Source organism: Festucalex cinctus, chromosome 4 (assembly GCF_051991245.1).
Source record: "Festucalex cinctus isolate MCC-2025b chromosome 4, RoL_Fcin_1.0, whole genome shotgun sequence".
Lineage (NCBI taxonomy): Eukaryota > Metazoa > Chordata > Actinopteri > Syngnathiformes > Syngnathidae > Festucalex > Festucalex cinctus.
The window spans coordinates 7,736,736-7,751,637 of NC_135414.1; the positions used below are offsets into that span (position 1 = coordinate 7,736,736).

Below are 14,902 nucleotides of genomic sequence, written 5' to 3' on the forward strand. Positions count from 1 at the left end.
ATTATAAATGTCTGTATCACAACTACAGTATATTATATCTACTCTATACTACCCCAGAGTGGCCAGGGTGCACACTCCAGAAAGAGTACAATGTCAATTGGCATTGAGGTATATTTTTAAAAGTCCAATACTTTGAAGTGCTATTTTTTTCTTATTTATAAACAAATCAAACATTTTTGTTGGTGTTATTTGTGGGGTTGGAACAGATTAATTGCATCTCAGGTGGGCTGTTATGTAGATGTATACATATATACACCAAGATGTTTTTAATGATTTGTCCTGGAGATATGCAGCTATAAATGCAAATTTCTGCATCCACTTTAATGATGAGCAAGCAATCAAGCTCACGAAGCATCAAACAGCAGTATTTGCATTTTAGATCAACAGTCTCTAATGGTGGTATAATGATAGTAACATACTTGTAGACTCTAAATGGCTGTGGCAAATTACCACATTCGCTGAGAGGCAGAAATTCAAATAAACGCTACAAAAACAGTCTGCTCTTCTTTAGATTCGTACCTGCAAGCGGGCGGTGGAGTCAAATGAGAGCACAATGGGCAGCTGTGTTTGTGTGCCAAGTAGGTGGGAGGATCAAAAGAGACTTGGGGCCAAAAACCAGTGATGTGGTTTCTGACTTCATCCACTCCAGATGGAAGGAGAGAGGCTGAGTCAAAGGGGACGGAACACATAGAAGGGAAGAAAAGATCGAAGGTTTGGACAAATTCGCCCTCCCACGGAGAGCACTGGATGACCCTCATCATGTCACACTAATCAGAGCCAGAACTGTCAGCTATAATCCACCTGCCCATTCCCAGTATATGCACCACTCTCTGCTCACTTGTAGGGTCAATTCCTCTCTTAATGGCCTCGCATCACACCACGGACCAGATGTGTGCAGTCATACTGCATTTACTTCTTTCTTTTCATGTGCTGATCTGTTGTGTCCACAGCTCAAGAAACTGATTCATTCAATGAGGCAATTAAATCGAATCACGGAACCGCTGATGGGGATGAAAACGACAAGCAAGCAGATTATAGAATTACGGTGCTTTTTGGCTGCAGGGTGTTTCTATTCTACCTCGTTTTTCAAATAAGAATAGTAGTAAAGGGAACTGTGAAAATTTTGTGGACTAACGACAGCAATTGGAACAAGAAACGCACGCCATTATTGACTTCTCAGCATATGTTTGTAGACTACTGTAAAGAGACCATTTTTATTCAAGACAGCGGTAAGAAAAACAACCACAGCAGTAGAGACTGTGGAGTATAACAGTATGCATTTGGAGCTAAGGCACAACAGAAGGTGAAGCTAATGTTAATGATATGAAGTCATTAGGGGTGGTAAAAAAAAATCGATTCTGCGATATATCGCGATACTACATCGCGCGATTCTCGAATCGATTCAATAATCGGCAGAATCGATTTTTATTTTATTTTTTAGGATTCACACCTTGAGCATGGAAGAATGTTATATGAACGGAACATTAAGCCTTAATATTTTATTTTAATGCTGTTCAAACATGAAACACATTACAACCTCTATAAGACTGAAATTTCAGATAAATAAATAATACATTTTCATATAAATCTTACACTCTACAAGCTTACTGATTAGTATTTTCTAAATTTGAATGAAAAAAAATCGCAACAATCGACTTATAAATTCGTATCGGGATTAATCGGTATCGAATCGAATCGTGACCTGTGAATCGTGATACAAATCGAATCGTCAGGTACTAGGCAATTCACACCCCTAGAAGTCATTATCTTTCCAATTAATGATCACTTGGACAGGTGAATTGCAGGGTGTGTAAGAAAAGTTCCAGGACTGGTGTCACAAAAGATGCAATTCAAATCCAAACTACAAGCAGGTGCTACATCATGATGGAGCAGTTTGTGTTTGAAATGTATCCTTACTTACAACAGTCCTACAACCTTTCTGACAAACCTCATAATTAATAAACACTACGGCGATATGTCAGCAAAGGATCATCTTTTACAACCGCCTCAAGTCTTGATGCAAAAACGGTTGTCTACTTGCTGAAATGGCTTTCATTTTACGGGTTGTTGTAGAATTTATGGAAAATATGCTAATACCATACACATGCAAGCACTTGCACAATACATGTGAACAAGATATATATGCAGGACACGGGTGGACTGAGAACTCCGGCTACTTTGCTGAGCGAGCATGACTCCAGCACGTTGTTGTCGGGGTGTGTAATTAAAGTGCTCTGGCAGGGGTGGAGCTCTCTTGGGTCTTCTGGCTTACACGTGACTGGCGCTGATATTGGTTCCATGGAGAGCTCAGGTTAGCCTCGCACGGGAGCCCAGGCTTTTGTCCTTTGGTACTCAATGGGCAGCATATGGCACTGGGTAATGCTAATTGTCCTTTTTTTCACCTAAGGCTAACCGGTTAAAGCATTAATAAACCATCCCAAACACCAGCGGCCTACGGAGGAGCACGCCCGTCTGGGTTTCCTTTTACAAGACGGTTAATTAAAAGCCATCACTTACACGGATAAGGAGGCCAGGACAGACATACACCAATCAGTTCAGCGTAACTGGGGATTCGTTCCTAAAACATAAACACCCCATGAACTATCTGACACATGCAGGATAATCATCCGTAAGCAACATTATTGTGATCAAATGTAGTCAAAAAGGTGTCATGTATGTTGAACCATGTTAAAAACGGCGAACTGGTGCCTTGAGATACGAGTAACCCGACTTAATTAATTTTATTTAATATAAAAGAAAAAAAACTCAATTGAAGGTTATTGTCAAATTAAACAAAGAGAATTACAAGAATTACGTATATGTTTAAGAAAACAACATAGCCTCTACTACCTAAATGTTAACGCACAATGGGAAACTCCAAAGGCACACAGGCTATGCAGACAAATAACAGTACCACAGCAGGCATATATTATTTATCCTCTGAGAAAAACGACTAATATTACTACCATACTGAACATCCAAAAAACATCTTATTCCAGACCAAGGTGGCTGAGGCACACACCACAGTGAGCAGCACCATGTGCATTGAAGGAGAAAGTGTGACAAAAGCTTAATTATTTTTTGTTCTATTTAATTTATGTATGTATATTATAGAGAGCTATTTTCCTCACTAGATAGCACACAAAAATTTTTTTGAGGTGGTAAAGTTGGAACCGATTAATGGCCTTTCCATTCATTTCCCTGGGGAAAGTTATACGTTATATGTTACTATATATTCAGTGATACTTAACTAAGGATGCAATATAATGACAGGAAGGTCACAGAAGTAATTAAAAAAAGAATTTGGAAATTAAATGGCTGGCCAGGCACAGTCTTAGTGTCGTGTCCTGATTTTGTATTGTCTGCCATTTCTTGGAATCACACCATATCTCCAGAACATTTTTTGCTGTATGTCCCAGTCTTGCACTCTTACAGACAGACAAGCTTCATCTTCCAACTACGTCTGAGCTTCAACATTTGCAAATGATACCTGCCAACAAGCCCAGACTTTTTCCAAGCATAAAACTGTGACACTAAAATGTCTCAGCAAAGGCGAATTCCATTGGCAAGATGTCTCGGAAGACAGATGATATTAGGAATGTTTAAAGCAAAGCATGTTTGAACGGAGTAGCAATTCATACCTGAATATACATACTTGTTGAATCTGAAAAAGTTACGTTGAATGAATATAACGCACAAACACACAAAATATAACTCGTGCTTTTTTTCATGGAACAAGATCCTCCATGAGACCATGTTCAAATACAAAAATAAAATTAGTTTTCGACAAATTAAAACGAACCATCAATCAATTGAAATTCAAGCTTTTAACATGCATTTGGGTAAAGTATAGTGACAGCAGAGAACTGAATTCAAAGTCAACCCATGCGCAACATGTATGTACACTATGGGGTTTTAAGGATTGGCTAACCTCTGAAAGTCAAAGAGGGATGACAAAAAACAACTAGCAGGCAACATGCCACCAACCGCTTTCTTTCTTTCTTTTTTTTTTTTTTTTTTGCGGTAACAGTGAATGACATGCATTTGCAATTGAATGAAAGGACACACAAAAAAAAAGTCCTGAAAACTGCAAGGCTTTCACTTCAGTTGGAAGAAAGCTGAGTGAGTCGCTCCATCTGTATTGGTTCCGTGCCATCAGCTCACAAGTCAATGGTCCACTGTGAATTCTCCCAGTGTTCCAGATGGTGAGCCTGCTAAGCAACTCTACATGACAACAAATTCATTTTAATCAAGTTGATTCACAGAATGAGCACCACATTCCTTATTTCCTTGCAAAGGAATCCAGAGAAGAAAAAAAAAAAAAAAAAGTATTAACAAGCGCTTTTGATCAGAGCCCCGTTTTGTCCACATGCTATCCATTTCCTCCCCATCGCTAACGGTAACCGAAGCCTGTTAATACTTAATATGAAAGGAGATCAAAGTCATCTGTTTGTATTGGGGACACAGGAAATTCTGTCACTGGTTCCAAGGACAAATGAAATGGAAGCTTAAGATGACCTTGACTACAGCAACATCGAAATAGTGTCATTCTTAGTTTCAAGATGGCCCATGACAGGTGGAAATCCGCAAGGTGTTATTTCCTTCAGACAGAATAAAAACTAAAGGATTACCTCATCACTTCAACCATTGTTTAGAAGTATGGGCTGCCCAAAGATGAGCTTTTCAATTTTAAACAAATAAAAGAACGATAACCAATCAACTTCAGCATTCCTGAAAAAAAAAAAAAAAAAAAAAGCTTGTATGCATTTACGAAAAAGCGCTCAGAAAGTTCAAGACAAACAAATATCAAAGAGGTTATTACGGAGATGTTCAGAAATCACATTAGGCTCCCTGTGGTGTCAAGAATGCCGATGTGATTAAAAGCAGATGGAAGAACAGCATACACTGGTGCTTGGAGCTCAATCTGCAAACAGGAAAGTCTAACCTCAACAGGCAGACTCTTTCTCCTAATCATTCCCAGACTCCCACTTGTTATTATTTCAATCCAGTCTCGAAGCTTCAGCAACCAGCCGGTGAAAATAAATTGGTCCAAAAAACCCCACAGTGTTTCATTCTATGGGAAAAAGTTTGGCACAACTTTTTTTTCCTGCTTTTTGCCCTGGAATAGTGAACAACCTGCACTTCGTAGTAAGAAGCTACTATTTACACTGTAATGCATTAATTTACAGTGTCAGGCAGCCATAAGTGCTTAACTGGAAACCTGCATCTCACACATGCAGTCACGTGCAAACTCACACACGTTTACAAATACACATAAGTTATGTGTCATTACATTAAAAAGAGATCGCCAACCCAGCACAGACAAAAGTTGAGTCTGGTATACAAACACACTTCTTCCACCTCACACAGACATTCCCCAAAAAAGATCACTCACCGATTTCCCATTGTAGTAGTACATTAAAGAGTTACTTCCCATTCCAGGGACGGGATACGCGCAATACATAATAGCGTTAACAAATTTGGAAGTATATTACAACAGGACGCAAGCTCTCTGGACATACATCCAAAGCGTTCAAAAGGGACTAATAATTCTTTCAGTGCTGGCCTCCACACAGCCCACTCAGAGGAAACTTATGCAAAGCAGGACGCTACCATTGAGCATGGAGCAAAGGGGGGGCTGTCAGAAGGGAGTGGTGCATGTGGTACGTCCCTCTTTAAGCCGCTGAGTGCTGAGGCAAAGAGGAAAGGGACGAGGGGGAAGGGAAGCAACGAGGAGGTGGGTATAAAAAAGATAAAGGGAAGTGGGTGGGACAGAAAACAAATGTGTGAGCCGATTTAGAGCGAGAGGGGGAGATGTTTAATTCCAAGCATAAAAAATGCTGATTTTCTGCAGTAGCACCTCAACAAACTGGAACTAAAATATTTTCATTCTTTGCCGGATTTCATACAATACTGTATGAGTAATTTAAATGAGAGCAAGGCGCCAGATTTTTTTTCACATGTTTAAATCCGGAGGATTTTTTTCTTTTTTTCTGTTCTGGTGATTGGACCCATTCATTTGGCAACACACTGCACCCATGCGCCCACAGACAACTCTCAAACAGATTAGAAGTCATTAAATAGTGTGAACATGGAAACAAAAACACTGCTAGTATCCAAAAGAGAATATCGACAAAATGTGTATTATTTACAGGGCAAGATGTAAAACATAAGAGTGGCAGTGTTGGCCGAATACAAGCTTTACTTCAGAAGTGTGTGTAAACACTGTGAAGCATGCAACAGCTGCAAAAAGGGGCTGTCTCGTGACGTTGCTGCAGGAAAATTATGCTCCGTTTTGTAAACCTCGAGGGTGGAGTGGGGTGCTCAGAAATGGGGAGCGTTGGAGGGGAAAGCAAAACATCAACAGCCATTTTATTATGCTTTACTGTCATTCCAAGCCACACAGCTTCCCATTTATCCACCTTTATCGAGTGGGAGGAGGGAGGGCAAAGGGGAGCAGAAGAAAGGAGAGGATTGATACGATATTCCATTGAAAGCCCAGGCTGACTGGAGCCTTTCATGACTACCACTCAAAGCTTCCCGGACTAAACACAGGCCTGCAAACTCATTTACGGCAATATTGTCATAGAAAGATTAAAGCGTTCAAGTCCCTCGAAAAAACTAGGTCTTTATTATGCTTTGCCTTTGGTAGTGTTATTATTTATCCCACTTTCTTCTGCCGAACTCTTTTAAAGTCTTCCAAAACACTGGCTCTACATTCTGCAACCGCTTTATATCTGGACCCGTTTCAAGTCGATGCTTTAAGGAAGAAATGGCTGTGATAGAAGTGTTTGAAGGGGGCTAAAACAAGTCCAGACCCAGCTCTGTGTCGTGAGTGAGAAAACATAAAAGGACAGATGAAATGGATATTCGTTTTCGGAGTGTGCGCCGACTGTCTCACGTCATTGCAACACCAACATAGAATGTCAACATGTCTACGCATCTCAAGTGAGGGCAATTTTATGACATGATTTGAATCATGGCAGAAAAGTAACAGCCATGACAGAGTGAAAACGAAATGGTCCAAATTCTTGGAGGAGATGAAGGGCAGGCTCCACCCACCTGTTCACGCTACCCTCTCTAAAGACGCAGGAGTCACCACGACGTGCTTTTCTTGGAATTTGTTTAGCTGTTGCAAAAACAATGAGCAAATCCACATGCTGAGATCATCTCACTCTCAGCGATGGATTTGGAGATGATGTCACCAGACGGCAAGATTGTTTCCTGTAAGAAGCTCTGGTTCTAATTAGGGAGGGCTTACTTAGGGGATCTGGGGGGTGCACTTGAGGATATATGCCCCCATCTTCCGCACCCCCAAAACGTATGTATGTTTAGGTTTCCTCCCATCGTACTTCCATATCCAATAGTTGCATAAATTCTACAGTCGTACATATGGAGATCATAAAAAACTTGCAAATCATTTGTGCATTATATTTCGTTTCAACAGTAATATAATGAGTAATAGAACAGTATTAAAATGATGCATCAAACAAAATGTTTATGTCTATCTTCTGACTGAATAGAGATATGTGACATTTAGCAAATGAATAAGGCTTGGCAAATAAACATGCAAATTGTGACGTATTGCCAGGGTACAACATTAAGCATTTTTGAGTGGTGGTTTTGAGTGACGTTTTAATAGCCCTGTGAAAACCTGTACTTCCCCCGTTTCAAAGATTTCATAATTAGCATCTTTATACTGTTATTTAAACCTTTTAGAAATATTTCAGCGTCGTTATAGTTGCATGTAATGTTTTTTAAACGGTATGAAATACCATTGAATATTTAACATCTCAACCACAAATACTAACCTGGCAATAGACAGATGGATATTAACATTAATAAATTAATTTCGTCAGGACAAAGTGGGACATTCTGTACAAAAATTTGAGCTGATTGGACGATGCGACATTGTACACATTTGCTTTAACCAATCACAGCCACGGGTGAAAATTTTGTGTTCGTTCTTGTCGAAGGGGGGAAAAGCACAGACATCTTACCAGCTAGAAATGCATGAAGTGCCTCTCGCTGTTCAACATTCAACAAGAAAACGGTGAGTAATTATGCAAGAACAGAATTAATTGTAGTGTCTATTCGTCCGTGTTGGGTTTGTTTGTTAGCCCCCTGCGTTGGCGCTAGCTTCCTGGTTTTGACACAGTTGCATATCCTGCCCCCAAACACAATGTCGCTCTGTGATTGGTCCAAACCACCAGTGGTTCGGAACAGCGGTTATCTGCGGGAGCGGTATAAAGCCTGGTTGACACGGCAGGAGAATTGGCCCGATTTTAGCCCCGAATTTCTCCTCCCGACAATCGTAAGGACGCGCCGAGACGTAAGCGCTAATCTTCACAGATAATCTTGCCGTGTGTGTTGTCATCACACACGGCGCCTCCCGATATCGGCGCTCGGAAGGACCCCCGACTTGAAATCGGGCATATCCAACATGTTGGATTTTTTGGCCCAATTTCACTCCGCGCAGCAGATTGACAGTGACTTGCAGCCAATCAGAAAGCGAGCCAGTGAGTAAGCCGGTGGGGAATCCAAAATCAAAACAGTCATGACGCAACAGAAAGTCCGTGCTCGCGTTATTACACTCTTTTTAGTTTTTTAATTATTTGTATTTTTTTTTTTTTTTTTTTTTTTTTTTTTTTTACACACACAAACACATTCTCCACAAATAAACGTGGTCTCCGGGTGGGAGGCCAGCCCGCGCCGCCAGCACCAAGCCGAGGGCAAGCGATGTCTCGCCAGTGCCCATTTACACTCCTTTAAACAAGACCTTTTCTTTTTATGCCGCTTTTTCGGCTGAAAACCAGGATCGACTCATGTTGACGACTTGGAAGCCACGTTTAATTTCGAGAGGTTTTGCGAGACTTCCCGTCACATTCTTGAATGAACTCGGCTTGTGTGGAGTGTGTTGATTGTGCAGTGTGGCCGTACACCACGCACGGTATGTTCAAAACTGGAACTCCCGTGATTTTTTCTCTTCACTTGTGGTGTCTGTCAAAGATTGGAAATTGGCCGACAATTTTAAAATCTTGCCGTGTGAACCAGGCTTTAGATGTATTCTCCAGGGTTTGTGAACTCATAAATACAGCGATAATTCATCTCACGAGAGCAAGGTTACACAAATACTGAAAAACTTACAGAATGGAGGGTTGCTCGTTTTTTAGGTACATGGTGCTGCATCACACTACGGTGCCTTCAATTTCACTATACAATCTCTTAGCATATATTTTTTTCTTTGCTTTCAAATGTCTTTAAATCTTTTGCTTGTAAATATGTTTAAATATGATCAATATACATTCTTATGATAATTTTAATAAGCTATTTTAGCTCTCTTTGCTTTATGAACGTCTTCATGTGTGTCAAATGCTTTTAGGTGTTGTGCTTTTGGTTGTGTGAAGCAAATTAAGTTCTCTTGTGTATGAAATATGTTATATAAATAAAGTAGCCTTGCCCTGCTTTGCCATGCTGGCCCAGGGCCCCTGGCCAACGTTTATGTCAGACAATTTACCCTTTTTTTTTTTTTCTTTTTTTTTTTGTAGCGTTAGGATTCGCCTATGATGTTGTTCCACGACTGCTACGAGTCAAGGAGAGGCTGTCATACCAAAGGTTTGTAACTATACGTTGAATAAATGGCAAGAAAATGAGGCAGGGGTTCATCAAAATTTTGCATGGTGTAGGAGTTGAACAGAGAGGTCAGTACATCGTCTTTACCATTGCACAATGACGATTATAGCTTTAAGTCAATGAATCGGCAATCATGCATTTTGGCATATACTTATACTTGCTCACTCTGCACATGACTGCACTCCAGTTGCCAAGCAAGACTTCCAGCAATCATCTTGTGATTGTGTTGTGTCTGCCAGACTTCCTGTCAAACTGCATTTTGGAGGTTGGAGGAAGGCTGTCCTCGATTGACTTTATTTCTCTAATCACTCCGTGATGTGAATCTATTTTTAAGCAATGAAAAACAGCATGCATTTTCATTACAATGCACATGCAATGCTCTGATTAACTTCGGCGCTTCAAAACATTTAAGGATATTGAATGGGCCTAATCTGTTTCTACTGTATTAAACAGTACAGACTCAGACATTGCGAATATTGTCTAAGGCAAATATTACCCAGAGCAATGAAGAGAGGGTCTTACCTCATCAGCCACTCAGGCTGGGCTTATAATCGTACCAATTTTCTCCTCTTTCCTCCTCTCATTTCCCCTCCCTCCTCCCTCATAATAAAGGTGGATACATGGAAAATTAAACATTTTAGTGGGAAAATTGAAGATCAGTCAACACTACTATCAATGGACAAAAATGTCATGAATTTTCAATTTGGGTCCATATTGAGATCTTAATTATTGTTTTGTTTTTTGTTTTCTTTAGTTTTTTTTAAAGAAAAGAAAAAGATAGTTCAACTGTGAAACGTAAGTGGAGTGAGCAGTTTTTCGAGGATTAGTTTCAGCGGAATTAATAATCATCCTAATTCAATATTCAGTTCTGGCTGCATTAGCAAGGTCACAGTAACATTGGGCTCCCGGAAAAGACAAGAGTCAAGGAGAAGGCGTGGCTAAGCTTATTAAAGAAAAGACCCAGTGGACCCTGACAGCTTTTAGGAAAACCACCACCTTTTCCAGCTTGATGGACCACTCATACATACAAGCTCATACTTTGCACTTGTTTTATACGCAAGATTGGTATGGACCTTTCTTTTATGGATAATGTTAAATATGCAATGGATGGTTACTGGTTTCAAGGTATACTGCGATTTTAAAAAGTCACAATTTCAAAACTGCAAAAACTGTTTGTTTTTGACTCCACCATCTCCTGTCAGTGAGAGCAGTACTGAGCCCGACAATTTCCCTCTTGTCAAAAAAGTTGACTCTTTAGGGATTTTTTTTTTCCCCCCAGGTACGTGTAAGGATATGAAGAGTGGCTGCCAAGGCAATACATCAGGCCATGCTTCCAATACAATATCAGATTTAAAGGGGCAACACCCATCGCTCTTCAACCAATTTATGGCAACGTTAACACTGTCATGATGTGAATGTCTGCAACCAGATATGAGTTAACGTGTCTTCAAATTGGAAAAGTTAATACTATAGACCTGCTACCAAGGCAGATAACTAGCTAACAAGTTTGTTTACACTCTGACGTTACCTCACAAAATGGAGAAGAGGGTTTGAAACATAGTACGGTATTATTCTGACTATAAGTCACACCAGGGGAAAAAGAAAAAAGAAAAAAACTATAAATCTATAAACTATAAATGGAATGTAATCAATGGTATAATCAATGGGATAATTGATTCTAAAATGATTCATTAGTGACTAGGGGTGTGAATTGCCTAGTACCTGACGATTCGATTCGTATCACGATTCACAGGTCACGATTCGATTCGATACCGATTAATCCCGATACGAATGGTCACGATTCGATACCGATTAATCCCGATACGAATTTATAAGTCGATTGTTGCGATTTTTTTCATTCATATTTAGAAAATACTAATCAGTAAGCTTGTAGAGTGTAAGATTTATATGAAAATGTATTTATTTATTTATCTGAAATTTCAGTCTTATAGAGGTTGTAATCTGTTTCATGTTTGAACAGCATTAAAATAAAAATATTAAGGCTTAATGTGCCGTTCATATAACATTCTTCCATGCTCAAGGTGTGAATCCTAAAAAAAAAAAAAAAAAAAAAATAAAAAAAAAAAAAAAAAAAATCGATTCTGCCGATTGTTGAATCGATTCGAGAATCGCGCGATGTAGTATCGCGATATATCGCCGAATCGATTTTTTTTAACACCCCTATTAGTGACAGTCCTTAACTCAGACAAATGCCCTTACAGTCAATTTTCTGAATCTAGCCTTTCTACAACACCTTCCATATACCCTTGAAACCTCAACCAAGTTTTGAACATCAGCCAACATACAAGCTTCATAAGCTTTACATGTCATAGCAAGAAGGCTTTGATGATTTTTCAATAACGCGCTCCACCTTTGCAACTGTGGTCAGCCTGCGCGTTCTCGAGCTTGCCAGCAATCTGAAATCAAGGTTTGCATTAATGTTGTAAAGTCACGCAACCCCGGCATTAATAATTTGCAACAGGCCAACTTGTGTGTAACGACTTAAATCTGTGCATTATTTTAAGACTCTTTGTCCTTTTACCTCCTTGCTCTCCTCACAGATGAATGAGCGTCAGGCCTCTGGCTTGTTTGCCTGTTCCATTATCTCCAGTCTTTAATGTAAGTGGTACATTTCAGCAACCAAAACAAAGTCAAACACAAAGAACATGATCCCAGAGGAGGTTGCGACTGTTCAGCATCATTCCAGTCAAACCAGCAGTGTCTATCTAATCTGTGATCTGATGAAACGATCCCAGGGGAGCATGCTAACTGGGGTCAGGGCAAAGCTTGGCACACTGTCAGCTACACGGGCCAATTTTACAATTTTATCACCAGGAGACACCTTACATAACCACATTTCATGACCATGACATTTTAGAAGAGCATGCATAATGGCCACATCTTAAAAATTGGATGGTTGAACGACACTCTGAATTTTAAACTAATCCTAATATGGCGTACAGTTAAAAAAAAAAAAAAAAAAAAAGTTTTTTGTTTTTTTAAATTACTGTAGTACTTTATTATAGCTTTTGGTGCACCAACATTGCTGTTTAAATCATTTGAATTATTAAATCAATTATTAACACAACAAGCTTACTCAAATGTATTTAATTATGTTGACTTATTGTCTAAAAAAAAACAAAAAAACAAAAAAAACATCCAGACTTTCAATCTTGAGGTAAAATAATTTCTGTATGTCTCCTGCAGAAACAGACAGTTCAAGCAAGTTAAAAGATTTGTTCTCAACTGGCTATTTTAAACACTTTAAATTGGTTAATGCTGTATAAAAATAACAGACAAACAACATCATCAAATCGATCTCTGCAGAAGCCCTATAATAATATAATAATACTGATCATGTGAATCAGGTCTGTTGGAGGAGGGAAACAGCCCCCGATGACTGGAGTTGGTGACCCCTATCATAAGGGACTAATGTCACAAGGTAGTTTCAGATCGAAGGGGTCAAAAAATGGGAAAAGGATGCTGAAGAAAGTATCAAACATTTTCATCTAAGGCAGAAATGTGTAATAAATGCTGTGTAATTTAAAAATGTTCCTATTTTGTCTGCTTAACGTGTCCATCAACACTGCTTTAAAGATGTATGTTACCTAACCAAAAGCCTTGTCATATCCTGGCCTACCGCGTGTGAATAAAAGGAAGAAGCAAACTGAACAGCTTTCTAAGAAATAGAAACATGGTGCTGTTGCAGCAGTTCAATATTTTGATCGCTAGTCTTTACACTGTTGAGCAAAAATGGATGAGGAGAAAAGTGCTTTCAATGTCACGCCCCAATCTGCACTGCGAGGAACATTTCGGGATCATCAGAGCCAAGAGCAGGCCTCCTTTTATACAGCTCGCACAGTTCAGATCTCTCCCAAACAAGGGTGTCTGAGTGATCTGTCAAAAGCAAACGTCAATCTTTTTTGTCATCCCCACTCAGGGTTCTCACTTGCAAAAGTCCCTGAGGGGATCTGAATCTCAGCCCACCACTCTCTCTTTTCTCTCATAGCCTCACCAACACTGAAGCTGGGGAGAAGTGTCACATCAAGCCTCTGCGCCTCTGACAGGGAATTGTAGGGGGGGGAATGGTATTTACACAAACAAACTGTCATGCACACACATCCGCATTATGTCTTAGCAGCTTCCCATAAATATCCTCCAAGATGCAACTTTCCCCCCACGAGCGACAGAATCTCTCCTCAGTGCTTCCTGTCACACAGGTGCCCACGCAGCTGCCCATCAGCATCCCCCAGCAAAGCGGACTGTCTGCTCAATGACAACATGCTATGACCTTCAGTCTCAGCACTGGCTTTATACAAGTCCAGTAAAACATGAAAGCAATTACAGTGCAACCTCCAAACTTTTGTGACCAGAGGTGGGGAGAGCAACTAAAATTACACATTAGAAAGAGTACTATTATTTTATAATAATACAGTATGACTTTCAGGTGTATTCAAGGGCCTTTTGTGGTGCGTCTTCTGGGTGGATGATCTTAACGACTGGTTCTCAATCCCATCAATCAATTCGTAGTAACAACATCGCACGTGCTCGTTCCTAGCTGCGCATGCTCACTTCCTAGTGTTTGTAGTATGTAGCTGCTGAGCTTCGGATTCAGCCATTCATCGTTGTAGCTCCACCGATCTCACCACATATTTGAAAATAGCTGAGAGTCGCAAGAGGACATCTGCAGAGACGGATCAAGATGAGCTAGCTGCACGTTCCGACATTTGACATATCAAATTTCTGGATTGACTTGAAAAAATGTTGTAAAGTTTTCCTCCTTGTAAAATTTACTTCGACTTTCGGAGTGTATTAACTTTTACTAGGCTTTTTCAAGTAAATATCACTCCCGATTTTTAGAATGAGCATTTTTCAAAAACTGACAAACGGACGTTTGGCTTCTACTTTTAGATGACTTGACTTGACTTAACTTTTTAAGAAGATCCTTGAATACACCTTTAAAGCCGCAGTGTGTAGCTCACGACCGCCATCTATCCGTCAAACAAGATAATGCAATGATTTTAAGCACACGAACTACAGCGTCCCAGAGAGACCCGACTTCAACAGCCTACCACCAATTTCACCGGAACAGAACGCAAACAACTTCTGGTATTCCCTCAAGTGATGACGTAAGTGAATTGCATTTGTTAGACATACTGTACAGATCTCTAATATTTGTGATTTAGTCATTTAATTTCAGAATTAATATTTTTGTCGGCATTGTTAGGAAATACTGTACGTCAGCTAATGATAATGGCTATCTATGTTC

General features: G+C 39.8%; 1 protein-coding gene across 3 annotated transcripts in view; it reads right to left on the reverse strand.

Moving 5' to 3' along the window:
- tcf12 (transcription factor 12) overlaps positions 1–14,902 on the reverse strand; it is a 77,199-nt gene that overhangs the window by 19,914 nt on the left and 42,383 nt on the right. Inside the window, exon 1 of one of the 3 annotated variants that reach the window (XM_077518555.1) lies at positions 5,396–5,571. The exons of the other annotated variants lie outside the window; for them this stretch is intronic. Within the exon in view, the coding sequence (XP_077374681.1) occupies positions 5,396–5,464 (69 nt within the window). The 5' untranslated portion in view covers positions 5,465–5,571. Of the gene's footprint in view, positions 1–5,395; positions 5,572–14,902 lie in introns of those variants that run through there. 3 annotated transcript variants of the gene reach the window in all.